Below are 14,876 nucleotides of genomic sequence, written 5' to 3' on the forward strand. Positions count from 1 at the left end.
AAGAAAAAAATGGATTATCACTTTGATGATGTCCAAATGTATATTTCATGATGTATAAAGCAATTCACAAATCAAACAGTATATTCATATCCATTTTACTAGGAACTAACACCCAGCAAACATACTTAGGATTGGTATACATATACAACACACTATTCTATTTATTTCAACCCAAAAGAATTGTCCAACTGAATAAATATCACACTATTTTAGGATGTTAAAGGTAAAGGTAAAGGGACCCCTGACCAATAGGTCCAGTCGTGGCCGACTCTGGGGTTGCGGCGCTTATCTCGCTTTATTGGCGTACAGCTTCCGGGTCATGTGGCCAGCATGACTAAGCTGCTTCTGGTGAACCAGAGCAGCGAACGGAAATGCCATTTACCTTCTTGCCGGATCGGTACCTATTTATCTGCTTGCACTTGGACGTGCTTTCGAACAGCTAGGTTGGCAGGAGCAGGGACCGAGCAACAGGAGCTCACCCCCAACGTAGGGATTCGAACCGCCGACCTTCTGATCAGCAAGTCCTAGGCTCAGTGGTTTAACCCACAGCACCACCCGCATCCCTCATTTTAGGATGTTACCATTTCCTAAATCATACTGCTGTACTATTTGCATGGTGTGTATATATTTAAGTTCAGGTGCAACTGTCAAACGCACCATTACATACAAATGAATAAAGCCTATGAACTGGTTTTACATCAAACATAGAAAGCTCCCTTTCACAGTGTCAGACTATTGGCCCATCTAGCTCTGCACTGTCTACACTGATTGGCAGTAGCTCTTGAGGGTTTCAGGCAGATACGTCTTTCCCAGCCCAGCCAAGGACTGAACCTGGGATGTTTTGCATGCAAAGTATGTGCTCGACCACTGAGTTAAGACCCTTCCCACAAGCAAATAAGTGATCCAATTAAAGGTTTGGAGCCAACTGAGCCCTAGAATGAATGGAAAACACTTTGGTTACTTGTATGTCTCTGATTGCAACCTTCAATGGTAAGTCATGCCACAGTGACACATTCCAGGCATTCTGGAAGCTGCTCTGACCCTCAGGGGCAGTTTTTCACAGAGGCTGCAACAGGAAAAATGAAGCAGTAAAACTGGATAATCGGAACCCCACTCCAAGATATTAGGGTCCAAGCCACAGCATCACTTGAGCTCTGAAAGTGCAGCTTTCTCCCGATTGAAGTGCCGAGTGTTTGCGGTCAGGGATATTTGCAGGGAAACCAAAATGCTTGTTTACAAAGCTATTGCACTACCAACCTTACTGTATGCTTGTGAAACATGGACCACTTATAAACAACATCTCCAACTCCTTGAAAGATTCCATCAATGATGTCTCAAAAAAATTGTATAGATCACTTGGGAAGACAGGTGAACTAATGCCAGTGTAGTGGAATAAGCAAAAATCAACAGTTTTGAAGCGATGATTCTTCAACATTGACTTTGTTGGACTGGTCATGTTGTGCGGATGCCTGATTTTTGTCTTCCAAAGCAACTTCTCTATTCCAAACTTTAACATGGTAAGCGTAATGCCAGTGGTTAACAAAAGAGGTTTAAGGCTCCCTGAAAGCAAATCTTAAAAAATGTAGTATAAACACCAACAACTGGGAAACACTGGCCTGCAAGCGCTCCAGTTGGAGAGCAGTCTTTACCAAATGTGTTGTGGGTTTGAAGACACTCAAACTCAGGATGAAAGGGAGAAATGGCAAATCCTCACTGTGATCAACTCCCACCCAGAAACCTATGTCCCTGCTGTAGAAGGACGTGTGGATCCAGAATTGGCCTCCACAGTCAAAACCATGTTTATGGAAGACAATCTTACTCGGCTACGAGTGATCACCAAAGAAAAAGAAGCAGCACTAACTTTTGTGCCTGCAAATCCTTCCACATCCATCCATGACATATGATGGCAATACAGGCTGTAAAATTGCGCAAATATTTAGGATTATGTCTTCAAATTATTCATTAGCAACTCAATGTAATGAAAGTGAAGTAGGCTATTTGAAGAAGGTGGTGCATGAGATTCTGAATCAGAGGTATGGACTTGAAGTATGTTACAAAGAAAAACAAGAGCCCTGAACAGATCTGTTCCATTTCCCCAAGCATTACTCTATTACTCTTCCATGCAGTACTTTATTGAAACAAATAGGACTTCTCAGAATAGAGTGCCTTTTTGTGGGATGGAGCTCTAATTCATGCAGATAAATAAGAGCTGCAGCCCTATAGCTCAAATTTAAAGAGGCATGGGCACATCATCTGGGAGGAGATCAACATTGGAAAGCTAGAATAGTTATTAACACTAATGGGAATTATATGTATAAATCTCTCATGCATGCAGGAGAGAGTCATTAGAGTCCAAGAGTGAAAGCCTTGAACTTCCTTCTAAGAAAAATGCTGACATCCCTAATAAGATTCTGAAGGTAGGATGAAGGAAAACAAGAAGTCAAAATACCTCTACTGCCAATCCCAAGTTGGTAAAACAACAACAACAACAACACCAACACACCAAAAACCAAAAACCAAAACATTCTGTTGGTATTGTTAAAAATAAAACCTTCACTCACTTTATGATAAAATTACTTTATGACACTACAGATACTAATTTACTCACTAATGCCAGGCCATTTGTGTATCATCCACATTGCACTGCAAACAGTCACTGTAATTATTTTTGCATTTAAAATGCAATGTAATTACGTGGTCTTAGAATTCATTTACTTCTGACCTCACTCCTAACATTTCTCTCTCTCTCTGCCTTCCAATCACTTGCCAACTTATGATAGCATTCCAAGCATTTGCAAAGTGTTTTCTGGTCCACAAACGTTTATGCCGCAATATATTTGTTAGTCATTTTTTGTTTTTTATTGATTACATGCATATACTGGCCATGCAATTGAATTACCTTTGTTTACAGACCATTAAAAATACAAAATACGCAAGATGTAAATGATAAACATTCAAACCAGTTGTAAATAAATCAAGAAGGCCATAACCAACACAAAACCAGTAACTGAAAACAATTGAAACACAACATGAAACTAGCAAGGGGAATAACTTAGTGCAGAGATCCAGAAACACTAAAATAGATGTAGCATTATAATTAAGAACATAAGAAGAGCCTGGTGGATCAGGCTAATGGCTCTCACAGTGACTGGACAATTACCTGTTGGAAACCGCAAGCAGGATTTGAGATCAAGAGCACGCTCTTTTCCTGTGGTTTCCAGCAACTTGTATCCAGAAGCCAACTGTGGAGGCAGTGCATATAGCCACTGTGGCTAGCAGCCATCAATAGCCCTCTCCTCCATTAAAATGAAAAGGCCTGAAATAATGAAAAGGTATTCACCTGGCACCTAAAAAACCACAGAGTGGGCACCAGGCAAGTCTCTGCAGGGTGGATATTCCATAGACAGAGTGTCGCCACCGATAAAATCCCTTCCTTGGTTGCCAGGAAAGTATTTAAGGGGCTACTAGGCTCTTTGTTGGTTCTGATGCTACAAACTTACATGGCTATCATGGCTATCGCTTAAGGACTGAGGAGAAGTAGAAAACTCACTGGACTTCACAGAAGAAGGCCCAGAAGTGTCCCAGATGATGCAAGTGGCTTCCTTTCGCTCATCTGACGTGGGCCATGTGTTTTCTTCAAACTGCTTTTCACAAGAACAGCTCACTGCCAGGGCTTTGCTCAGAGGTTGCACCTGCTTGAAATAAATATGGTAGCACACATTACGTCAAAAGGAGAAGCCCTTGGACAAGCAAATAAGCTCGAGGTAAAAGGAAAGGAGAGCATTTTATTTCATTTTAGAGCAAGATGTGGAGGCAAGATGTTAATGCCTGTAACTGAGACTGAGTTTCCACATATAGTTGCTAACACTTAAGTCCCCAGGAGATCAATGAGATTTGCACACATAAAACTGGATTGCAACCTTGGCGAACAGTGCAACATAATGATTTAATTTACTTAGTACAATTAACAGAGAATCATTATATAGATAAAGCAATGCAAATCAATAATACACATGGGAACATTCGTCATGTTCATGGTAATGGAGACAAGAAATCAACCTTAAATGCAACCTTAAAACACTCAAACTGCAGGTCTGTTTAATCTAAAATACAAAACTGTTTTGTGAAGTGACCAAAACAAGAACCCGCCTCTGTCTGCTCCTCTTCTTCTAGTGTGACTCAGGATTCTTTTCCTCACTCTAAGGAAGTGCTGGTAGCATGATTCGGATCTTCACAACCTAACGAGTTATCCAGTACACAATACCGAAATTTACAGCATGGGTGGGGGAAATATAGATCATAGTCCACTAGCAAATATATGGTGACCTGCACAGTACCTGTCAGATGCTAGTTATTTCTACAAAGAATGATGGACTAGATGGATCTCCAACCCAGAATGGCACATGCTCTAAAATAAGGATACAACTTTTTATATCTGAGAGATAAAGAACGACCATTCTTTTTACAATTATTTTTGCCTGATCATTAAGTGCAGAAGCCTAAAAAAACACGCAAGACCTCAAGTGCACCCAAAGTAGACTTTTATGTCTGAATTGCTTTAAAAACATTTTGCTGTTTTTACAGATTGTTTAATGAAGACTGGGGACTAGACTGAAAGACAGCGACTTCCTTAAGGATCAGCATCGGAACTTGGGTTACTGAATCTTTCGCTGTTTTGCCCAAGTCCCTACCCGGTATGTCCACACTGGCTTTCCAAACTAAACAAGCAGAACACTAACTTTCATTCTAGCGGGACTGTAGGCGTTTTGTAATGTCAGGATAAAAATCCAAATTAGAGAAAGTGAACAGTTTTTGGTCCTGTAGGCTGTAGTATTTGGGACAAGTGGCCATGTTCCCTTTATAAAAACTAAGGACTAAATTGCTCCGGCAGCATAGGAAATCCATCAGTGTCACTGCTGCCGCCCGTGGAAATCTCTCGAACAGCATTAGGCCTAAGAATCCTCATCAACTTTGGCATGTCTGTGCCAACACAGGTAGAGCTGCCAGATCCTCTGTACTCATTGCTTTCCTTCCAAGAACAAGGTCAATTTTTTCTTTCCCTTAAGAGACTTCTACACAAAGCAGGTCATGTGCAGAATGCCCATTAACAATCTACTCCCGCCCCCATGAAATATTTGTGTTTCTGCCTGCGCAGGACTAAGCAAACGCTTACAATGCCCTGACAATATGAAATGAATTCTTACATTCTCTCTTCAGGCCCTCAGCATTGTACAAAACGCTTCTGAGAAGTATTTCCTAATGAAGATTTATTATAGAAGGCCATGATTCGCCAATCATTTGCCCCCTCGCTAGTGCGGGAACAGAGTGATATCTTGCCATAGCCCTCTTAATTTCCATTCGCTTTCTGCCAAAACAGAAAAATACAATGCATTGTAGATGGTTCTCTTATATCCACACCTTTGGGTAAAATGGTGAGATGTGGTTGTGGGCACGCTGAGGATTGGGTCCCTGTAAACTTCTTGGAATAAAGAACCTGATTTTGCTACATGCCTCAAGTTTCATGTACACCTTAAAAAGAACAACCATAATTAGCAGCCGCAGTGTCTAACTTGTCAGAGATCTTCATTTCCTTGGCAGAGGAGGCTTGTTGTTACAAAAATCTAAAACTGACAGCGTTTCTCCCACTGAGCAGTTCTCTCAGAATAGAACAGAGCATAAAACTCTGAAGTTAGAAGGAAAAGGCTCTGATAATCTCTTTGCTTCTTGTTTTCTGCCTTGATCAGTTCTCCTGTTAAAACAACATTTTGAGGGAGACCACATGCAGCTTCATGCACTGTGAACAGACATATGAGATAGATATTACTTGGGTGGGGAATAGACTTGCCATATCAAGTAGAGAACGAGTGAAAGATTTCTCTGTCTTTCAAAGGAAAGAAAGAAACGAGTGTGTGTGTGTAGCTTGTGTGTGTGTAGCTTGTGTGTGTGTGTGTAGCTGCATTCATTTCTTAAAGGAGAAAACGATGGGTTCATCTTTTGCCTGTTACAAAAGAAAAGCATATAATGTCACACCTTTCCAAGCAAAAGAATTTTAAGATCAGTAAGGCGTATTTTCAGTTGGCACATATATGCCATTTATGAGATCCCCTATGAAGATGGTTATGGTGATATGAGAAATGCCCCAACATCTCAGGAGTGTTAAGTACATTAAGAAAAATATCCCAGGCTGCCTGGAATCTCTCACTGATAGCACATGAACCAAAGGAGAAGGTGGCATATGGCTCAAGGTCATGGTTTTAAACTACCTTGTGGAAACAGATGCAAATCCCCATTTCTTTTCTTTTTAAAAGCTTTTTACAAGTGATATTTAAAAGTTTTTTAAGTATTTTGATCCAGTGGGGATTCAGAGAATATTTCATAGTTTGAGAAGCTGGGTGGGCTTGTTTTAAGGAAAGATAAATCAAGTCTTACATGCAGGATTCTGCTTCTTTAGTCCATAAGATTTGTTTGTGTTTGGCAGGAACATTTTCTCCTATTACCACCAGGCATCATGCACGCGCATGCATATATATATATATATATATATATATATATAGTATTTTGGTATATATATATATATATATATATATATATATATATATATATATATGAACATGCATGCATATCTATATTTATTAAACTGAAAGATATGCTTTGCAATTTACATAGAAATAAATGTTTTTTTCTGAATTAATTAAATGTTAATGAATCACATCGCCATCTTGAGATACACAATTAAGCACAACTTTTTTAAAAAATGATATTTATTAAAGTTTCCAATAATACACATAAACACAAACAACAATACAAACATACACAAACAAAAGAAAAAAAACCAAGTATAGTTTCAATCCTTATTTTCTTAAGCCTTATTTCCCCGACCTCCTCATACCTCCCCCTTCTGTTTTCTAATTTCATTATCAAATCAGCAAATCCTCTCCCTTATTTCCCATAATTTTTAATCTTTCTTTTCCTTTTCCTTAATCAACACCGCTGAAAACCACTTAATTTTTAAACCCATGTCATTCTAGCCTTCATTAATTTTACAGTGTTTGTTAAGATGGTCCTTGAATTTCTCCCAATCTTCTTCCACTGTCTCTTTCTCCTGGTCCCGGATTCTGCCAGTCATCTCTGCCAATCCCATGTAGTCTATCATCTTCAACTGCCATTCTTCCAGGGTGGGTAGATCTTGTGTCTTCCAATACTTTGCGATAAGTATCCTTGCTGCTGTTGTAGCATACATAAAGAAAGTTCTGTCCTTCTTTAACACCACTTGGCTGACCATACCCAGGAGAAAGGCCTCTGGTTTCTTCAGGAAGGTATATTTAAATACCTTTTTCATTTCATTATATATCATTTCCCAGAAAGCATTACACAATTAAGCACAACTTGCATATCAGAGGCCTTGACTCCAAGAGAAACCTCAGAAAATTATGTCCCTTCAAAGGTAATTCCCACCTCCCTATTTCTGAAGTTACTCAAGTAAGGAAAGGGGTGGGGGGTCCAATAGAATCCATTTTCTGACCATTATTTTGTGTTGTGCTTCTTTAAGCCTGACCATGAAAATTTGAAGAGTTCAAGTCACCATTTTTCGGTGTAGCAAGATAGCTCAACCATTACAGCAAGAGACTCTTAATCTCAGGGTTGTGGGTTTGTGTCCCATGTTGGACAAAAAGATTTCTGCACTGCAGAAGGTTGAACTGAAATACTGACCCTCACGGTCCCTTCCAACTTGACAATTCTATGATTCTATGATCTGCGCAAAGAGAATCAAATGAGAGAAGAATTCAATGTCAGTCCTGGATATTTGAAAGTAGAGCTGAAAGAGTATGGACATTTGTATAGCTGTGGCTTTTGCCACCCTCAAAAACTACCCTCCCTTCCAGCAATTTTGGAGTACTACCCTGAGAAGGACAAGTTTTGTTGTTGTTTAGTCGTATCCGACTCTTCGTGACCCCATGAACCCTCCCACAGTTTGGTCAAACTCATGCTGGTAGCTTCGAGAACACTATCCAACCATCTCATCCTCTGTCGTCCCCTTCTCCTTGTGCCCTCCATCTTTCCCAACATCAGGGTCTTTTCCAGGGAGTCTTCTCTTCTCATGAGGTGGCCAAAGTATTGGAGTCTCAGCTTCAGGATCTGTCCTTCCAGTGAGCACTCAGGGCTGATTTTCTTCAGAATGGAGAGGTTTGATCTTCTTGCAGTCCATGGGACTCTCAAGAGTCTCCTCCAGCACCATAATTCAAAAGCATCAATTATTTGGCGATCAGCCTTCTTTATGATCCAGCTCTTCCATACATCACTACTGGGAAAACCATAGCTTTAACTATACAGACGTTTGTTGGCAAGGTGATGTCTCTGCTTTTTAAGATGCTGTCTAGGTTTGTCATTGCTTTTCTCCCAAGTAGCAGGCGTCTTTTAATTTCGTGGCTGCTGGAGAAGGGCAAGTATGTTCACCCATTCAAAATTAGCATAGGAACACTACTTTCCCTCTCCTTGGCTGCACCATGTTATGATGTCATCATATTAATAATGCAATCTCTGACTGGATGTGATCACTTGAAGATATGATCACCTTGAAAGAACTAGTACAAAAGCAGCAGCAGAACTTAAGAATTCACATTAATTCAGCTCCTGAACCATTTGTTGCCATGTGTGTCTTTGTGTTTTTACAGGAATGTGATAAAAGGGTAAAGCAAAGCTTAAGTTTGTTACCAGTTCATGTCCTTTCAGGGAAGGTAGGCCCTAATGATCAGCCATGGATTACTGACAGCGGGCATTATGAAATAGTTATCCTTGCAGCAGGGATTCTCTTTTTACTAAATAACCCTGATATTTCACTTGACAGAGCTAATTATGTGATTTTCCTCCTATTCTAGCACATAAGACTATGCCATAAATATTCCCAACAAAATTACATGGTTCCCCCTCCCCCATGCTATTTACTTCAAAAATTAAAATGTTACAACAGGAATTCTATAGTTATATTCCTTGAGCAATAAGTGCTTCCCCCCCCCCCAAAGCAAGCAAAGGGGAATCCATCTGTAATTAAGGCCTACAGAGATTACAACAATATAAAGTGTGAAAAGCAGCAGTGATATAATACTTACACAAATGACTATGATTTGAAGGCTTCCTAAATGCACAGCTTATGCCGCTTTTAGACAGCAATTTTGATGTGGCTTATTTCTAGCTCAGGTAACAGAACTTTTTTATTATTACTTCAGTTAAACACAGGTATTTTGTTTGCTAAATCATATCAGAATGGTCCATATAATTGTCCCATCACCAGACGGTAAGCAAGCAAAGAGGGCTGTATGATTACCTGAACTAAGAGAGATCTGAGGGAAATGGACTACAAGGTCCCCTCCAACTCCAACTCCAAGTCAATGTTTTTATGTTGTTTTATGTGTTTCTTCTTGGGAGAAAAGCAATGACAAACCTAGACAGCATCTTAAAAAGTAGAGTCATCACCTTGCCAACAAACGTCTGTATAGTTAAAGCTATGGTTTTCCCAGTAGTGATGTATGGAAGTGAGAGCCGGACCATAAAGAAGGCTGATTGCTGAAGAATTGATGCTTTTGAATTATGGTGCTGAAGGAGACTCTTGAGAGCCCCATGGACTGCAAGAAGATCAAACCTATCCATTCTTAAGGATATCAGCCCTGAGTGCTCACTGGAAGAACAGATCGTGAAGCTGAGGCTCCAATACTTTGGCCACCTCATGAGAAGAGAAGACTCCCTGGAAAAGACCCTGATGCTGAGAAAGACTGAGGGCACAAGGAGAAGGGGATGACAGAAGACGAGATGGTTGGACAGTGTTCTCAAAGCTACGAAAATGAGTTTGACCAAACTGCGGGAGGCAGTGGAAGACAGGAGTGCCTGGCGTGTTCTGGTCCATGGGGTCACGAAGAGTCGGACACGACTAAACGACTAAACAACAACAACATGTGTTTCAGAAATGTAAGTCAGTCCTGGAATTTTATTGAAGGGTAGTATAAATCTTTTTTTAAAAAAAGAATTACTCTATGTAAAATTGCCATATATGAAACTGCTTTTGGTGTCCAAGAAATAGAAGCACAATATAGCTTTTGTAAAAGAGAAGGATGAAGAGATTTTATATTCAAGGCATATCATATCAAATTCTTACAGGAAAAAAGTAAAATATTGATGAAGCTACACTTCATACAACAGTGGCCTTGTTTTCCAGTGAAGAGGAAACTGAGGCCTCCATGGACAACTATGAATGTTAGGTGACAAATAATGTTATTAAGAGTTTATAATATACCTATAAAACAAAGCACATTTGACATGCCAATATCTATACTTTTAAAAAGGTATTAGACACATAAAATGTGCAGGAAAAATAACATTCTTAAGTTTTTAATAAAGAAAGAGTAGAGGAATCTTTTCCATTATTATGCAAAAATGCATCTTGAAGTTGTGCGGTAATGTATTAAACCAGAACAGTGAATAAAATGTTATTCTCCCTGAGGCACAAGGGTTCATTGTGCTGCCAGAAACAATCTAAAACAAATTTCCAGTGAGCCTTTGTAGTTAAACATTAAGAGATTTAGCTAAAGAAAATGCATTACAGAACAGCAGAAGAGAGCAGGAGATGATTATTATACTAAGGCATGCTAGCCCAAACTGTGGAGTGATTATAAAATATTCAATTGAAAGAATGTAAAATTAACACCTGCGAAACATAACTAAGGAGAATGACATGTTTGAACACTGAACTCAACATGCAATGCACTCAACAAATACCATTCTTGTTTAATCTGGTCAGCTCAGATATGACTTCTATTAGAATTATCATGAATTATGACAATGGATTCCAGTGACCGGGGGTTTCTATGTGCTCTGGTCTACCCTTCCATACACCCAGGCCTACCTTTTGTAAATCTTCCTACACTGTCCTTATGCTTATGTTTTCTTTACGGCTTTGAAAATTTTTGAGACTGCATAGGTCCTTGGTACATTGTCCATCATATAGCTTACCTACCTAACATCACCATGACAGCCAGTGAGATAAAAAGTTCTTTGTGCTCTGAAGATTATCCAACATAATAAATAACGGGAGAAAAAGGAACGTCACACTAGATTTTTGCAGGGCAACGGCTGTAGCTCACGAAACTCAACCCCTATCAATGCTCTAAACTGACATAGGAGCAGAGCCCATCTGAACAGGGAATCATCCCTCATCAGGGAATGAGAAGGTGTCCCAAAGGTTCAGTAATTATGTCACAGCCACTTATGGAAGCTCACATTTCCCAAGAGAAAAGGAGCTCACCAAGACAAACCAGGAACATGGGGAAGTATCCAACTAAACAGTTCTGCCAGCGCAAGCGCAACTGAACATACCCTCCCTCTTCTCTCTCCACAGGCTCCCTAAATATACTGTGGATTTTCCCTTGCCCCTCTAGAACAGATTTAGGGAGTACTATAGCACAGTGATGAATGCTTGTGCTAGCAGAACTGTTTAGCTGAATACCACCCAAGTTTTTTGCTCCCAGTCTGGTGTTGGTAGAGACTGGGGTGGGGGAGGTTTACAGGGCCTGAATATGACCCACCAGCTGATCTCTTATAATAAAGATAGGTTGTTGATCTGTTTCCCATGTAACAAACATTAGCAGGGATGTGCCTGCATTCTACGTGAATGGGAAGGGTATCTTTAAAAAGCCATGTATATATATAGCAAATAGGTACTATCATACACTATAGTATACTGCTTATTACATGACAGGTTTTGCATGGATTAACTTCACTACGAGTTTGAATCTAAAGGAGAATATGTCTTGCTGTGGAAGATGGCAAAGGTAAGTCCTATCTCACTAACCTTTTAGGCTCCAAAATTCAGAGTTCCGTGAGAGTGTCAGTAAGCATGTGGACAGGAATGATCCAGTAAATTCTACCGAAAGGTTTCTAAATAAACTTGGCACAAATGGAATAAGAGGATAGATAATCTTGTGGATCGGTAACTGGTTAAAGAACATGGAGCAAAGAGAGGAATACACAGACAATACCCACAATGAAGGGTTATAAAAAGTGTCTCCTAAAAAAAATTTGTATTGGGATGAACGCTTTCTAAATAATTTACAGCATGTCTGGAGTTAAAAGGTGAACAGTGTAGTAGCTGGGTTTGCAGATGTACAAACGCTTACAAAGATCTCTGAAAAGATCTCTACAAACTGGATAAACTGAGGACAAATTGGCGAATGCTATTCAAAGTAAGTCAGTGTAAAACCAAGCACACTGGGACAAAAGAAATTCTTCACTTCACATATAAACTGGCAGGATTGGAGCTGGTTGTGACTAATGAGGAAAAGATCTTGGGGTCATTTGGTGAGCTCAATTAAAATGTCGACTCAATGAGGAAGCTGTGGAAAAAAAGAGGGGATTCCATAGCGGGGATCATTAGGAAAGGGATTGAAAATATAACTGTCAATAACTGCATGTATGTAAACCTATGGTGTGACTACACTTCGAAAACTGGGTAGTCCTGATTGCTGCATCTCAAAAACTGCACAGCTTAAAAAGCTGCAAAAAAGAGAAGCAACCAAAATAGTCAGGGGGCTGCAGCAACTCTCCTATGTGGAAAGTTTATAATGTATGGGACTTTTTTAGTTCAGATATAAAGCAAAAGAGAATACTAATGAGCTTTAAAACATGTACGTGTGGAGAAAGTGGGTTGAGAGAAATCCCCCTCTCACACTGAATAGTGAAGATTCAGGACACACAAAAAGGTTGGGCTTCTTCACATTGTGCATAGAAAAACAATGGAATTTGATACTGCAGGCTGTAATGTTGGCTACCCACGTAAATGGCTTTAAAAGCGGCTTAGACAATTTTTCATGGAGGATAAAGTTATCAATTGGTACTAGTCATGAAGCCATGACTAGTTGGTACTATCAGTTGGTACTAGTCATGAACTGGTATTCGTGTATCTGAATACCAGTTGCTATGGGACAACAGTGGAAGAGTGTTACTGCTCTCATGTCCTGTTTGTGGGCTTCTCATAAGCTTCTGAGGGAACAGGATACTAGACAAGATGAACCTCTGGTCTGATCAAGAAGGGCTCTTCTTAGTCTCCCACATGTCCCATTAAAGATTCCTAATCGATAGGAAGCACTTGAGGACGATACGGCATGCAGTGAAGGGAGAACTGGTGGGAATTGGGATCCTCTTCTAATTTTAGCAATTTAGAAAAAGAAATCATTTATATATCAATTTCGGCTGTAATCCTATGCCTACTTATCTGGGAGCAAGCTGCAATGAACTCAATGGGTTTTGCTGACATGGATATACAGTACTACAAAACTATACAAACCGACTTAAAAGTATTATTTGATGTTTGAGGAGGTTCAACATTCTCTGAATCAACATTTTAAAGATATTAGCCCACTTCAGGGTGCAAACCACAGCCCCAATGTCCCCATGTGCACCAACACTGTATACTCCACTCTGACCTTACCTCAATGAACAGAAAAACATCCCATGGCATTCTAGGCACTTTCACACTAAGCCAGAGGGTGTGGATCATGGGATGTTGGGGTAGCATGTGCAGTACCACACGGAAATCTCCTGTTCAAGAAATGTGTTTCTTTTGTGAGGCAACCGTTTTCTTTTCACTACAAAACCGAGAAGTCAAGCTATTCAAATGGCCCTTGATCTGGTGCACAATTAAGCAGGCTTAAATTCCACTGATACTACTTAAGTATGCTTAACTGTGCCTTAGAATGGGACCATGAATGTTTTACTTTTGCAGGAGTTACAATGCGTTAACTGGTTGAAGGGCTTTAGAAGGATAAACACAGAAATAAGAAGTAGAAATTACTCAAGACTAAATGCTTGCCCTGCCAGTATGAATAGCTCTCTGGTCCTATGGGGTTAAAACCTTAAATCATTTGATGCATTATGCTCTTGAAAAACCAAATGCCCCTCCATAGTAACAATTTATTGAAAATGTAGCTTATTATAGTATGACAGAAAATAAATTAATCGAAAGATTTAATGCCTTTTGCCATGATTCCATCACAACACAAAACAAACTATTTTCCTCCTTAACTCTACAAGACATTAAGTGTATATACCAAAATCTAAACTACAATTCCATAAATGTTAGCTCTTTAAGAATGTGACAGCTTTGTCTACAATGAATTTGAAAAATGATTTGCTATAAAACTGCTTGAAACTGTGGGGCTTTAACAAAATCTTAAACATCTACATAAGAAGGAGGAAAGAGCTTCTGAATAGATAAAAGTAAAATCTTGATTCTTATATAAAATGTTATGCATTTTAATATGATTTTTTGCCTGATTTATGTAAAGCTTTGTGTTTTTCATTTTCCCTAGCCTGTCACATTGTAGTGATATATGGAGCATTTTAGCATCAAGTTTGCCATGAGCAATAAAGTCAGTGCCCCTAAGAAATATTAATATATTTCCACTTTCTCTCCCCTCTCCGAGAGTGTTCTCTTATTCAGCTTATTTGGTTTCACTTCACATAGCCGACTGGCATAATTTTCAGTCTCACAGTAATATTTTAAGGCTTTGCTCTGCGGAAAAAAATCCTCGCCAAACAAGGTGTGTACTAAAATGGCACATTTGAGAATGGGGAACATGGTGCTAGGAAGCAGAATTCTAAAAATAAAGAATTATGTCTCCTTTTGATGAATGTACAGCAGTGCTTTCTGAGATAAGACCTACTATGGCATATGCCTATATACTCTTGAAAAGTCAATATTTTTAAACGAAACACAAAACCAGCTGTGATCATTAATGGTGTTTGAGTATCACGTACAAAATAAAACCAAACCAAAATGTTTTAGCACAAAGAAGCATTTAACACAAAGACCTGTGAAGAACGCTAGTGGC

General features: G+C 39.4%; 1 protein-coding gene across 6 annotated transcripts in view; it reads right to left on the reverse strand.

Annotated features, from left to right (window-relative positions):
• DPH6 (diphthamine biosynthesis 6) overlaps nt 1-14,876 on the reverse strand; it is a 238,385-nt gene that overhangs the window by 128,475 nt on the left and 95,034 nt on the right. For 5 of the 6 annotated variants that reach the window (XM_081861071.1, XM_081861072.1, XM_081861068.1 and 2 more), the window contains exon 9: nt 3,551-3,695. In XM_081861071.1, coding sequence (XP_081717197.1) covers nt 3,551-3,695 — 145 coding nt within the window. The remainder of the gene's footprint in view (nt 1-3,550; nt 3,696-14,876) is intronic. The other variant, XM_081861069.1, reaches the window with a different exon arrangement.

Source organism: Podarcis erhardii (assembly GCF_964252035.2).
Source record: "Podarcis erhardii genome assembly, chromosome: 1".
In the NCBI taxonomy this organism is placed as follows: Eukaryota; Metazoa; Chordata; class Lepidosauria; order Squamata; family Lacertidae; genus Podarcis; species Podarcis erhardii.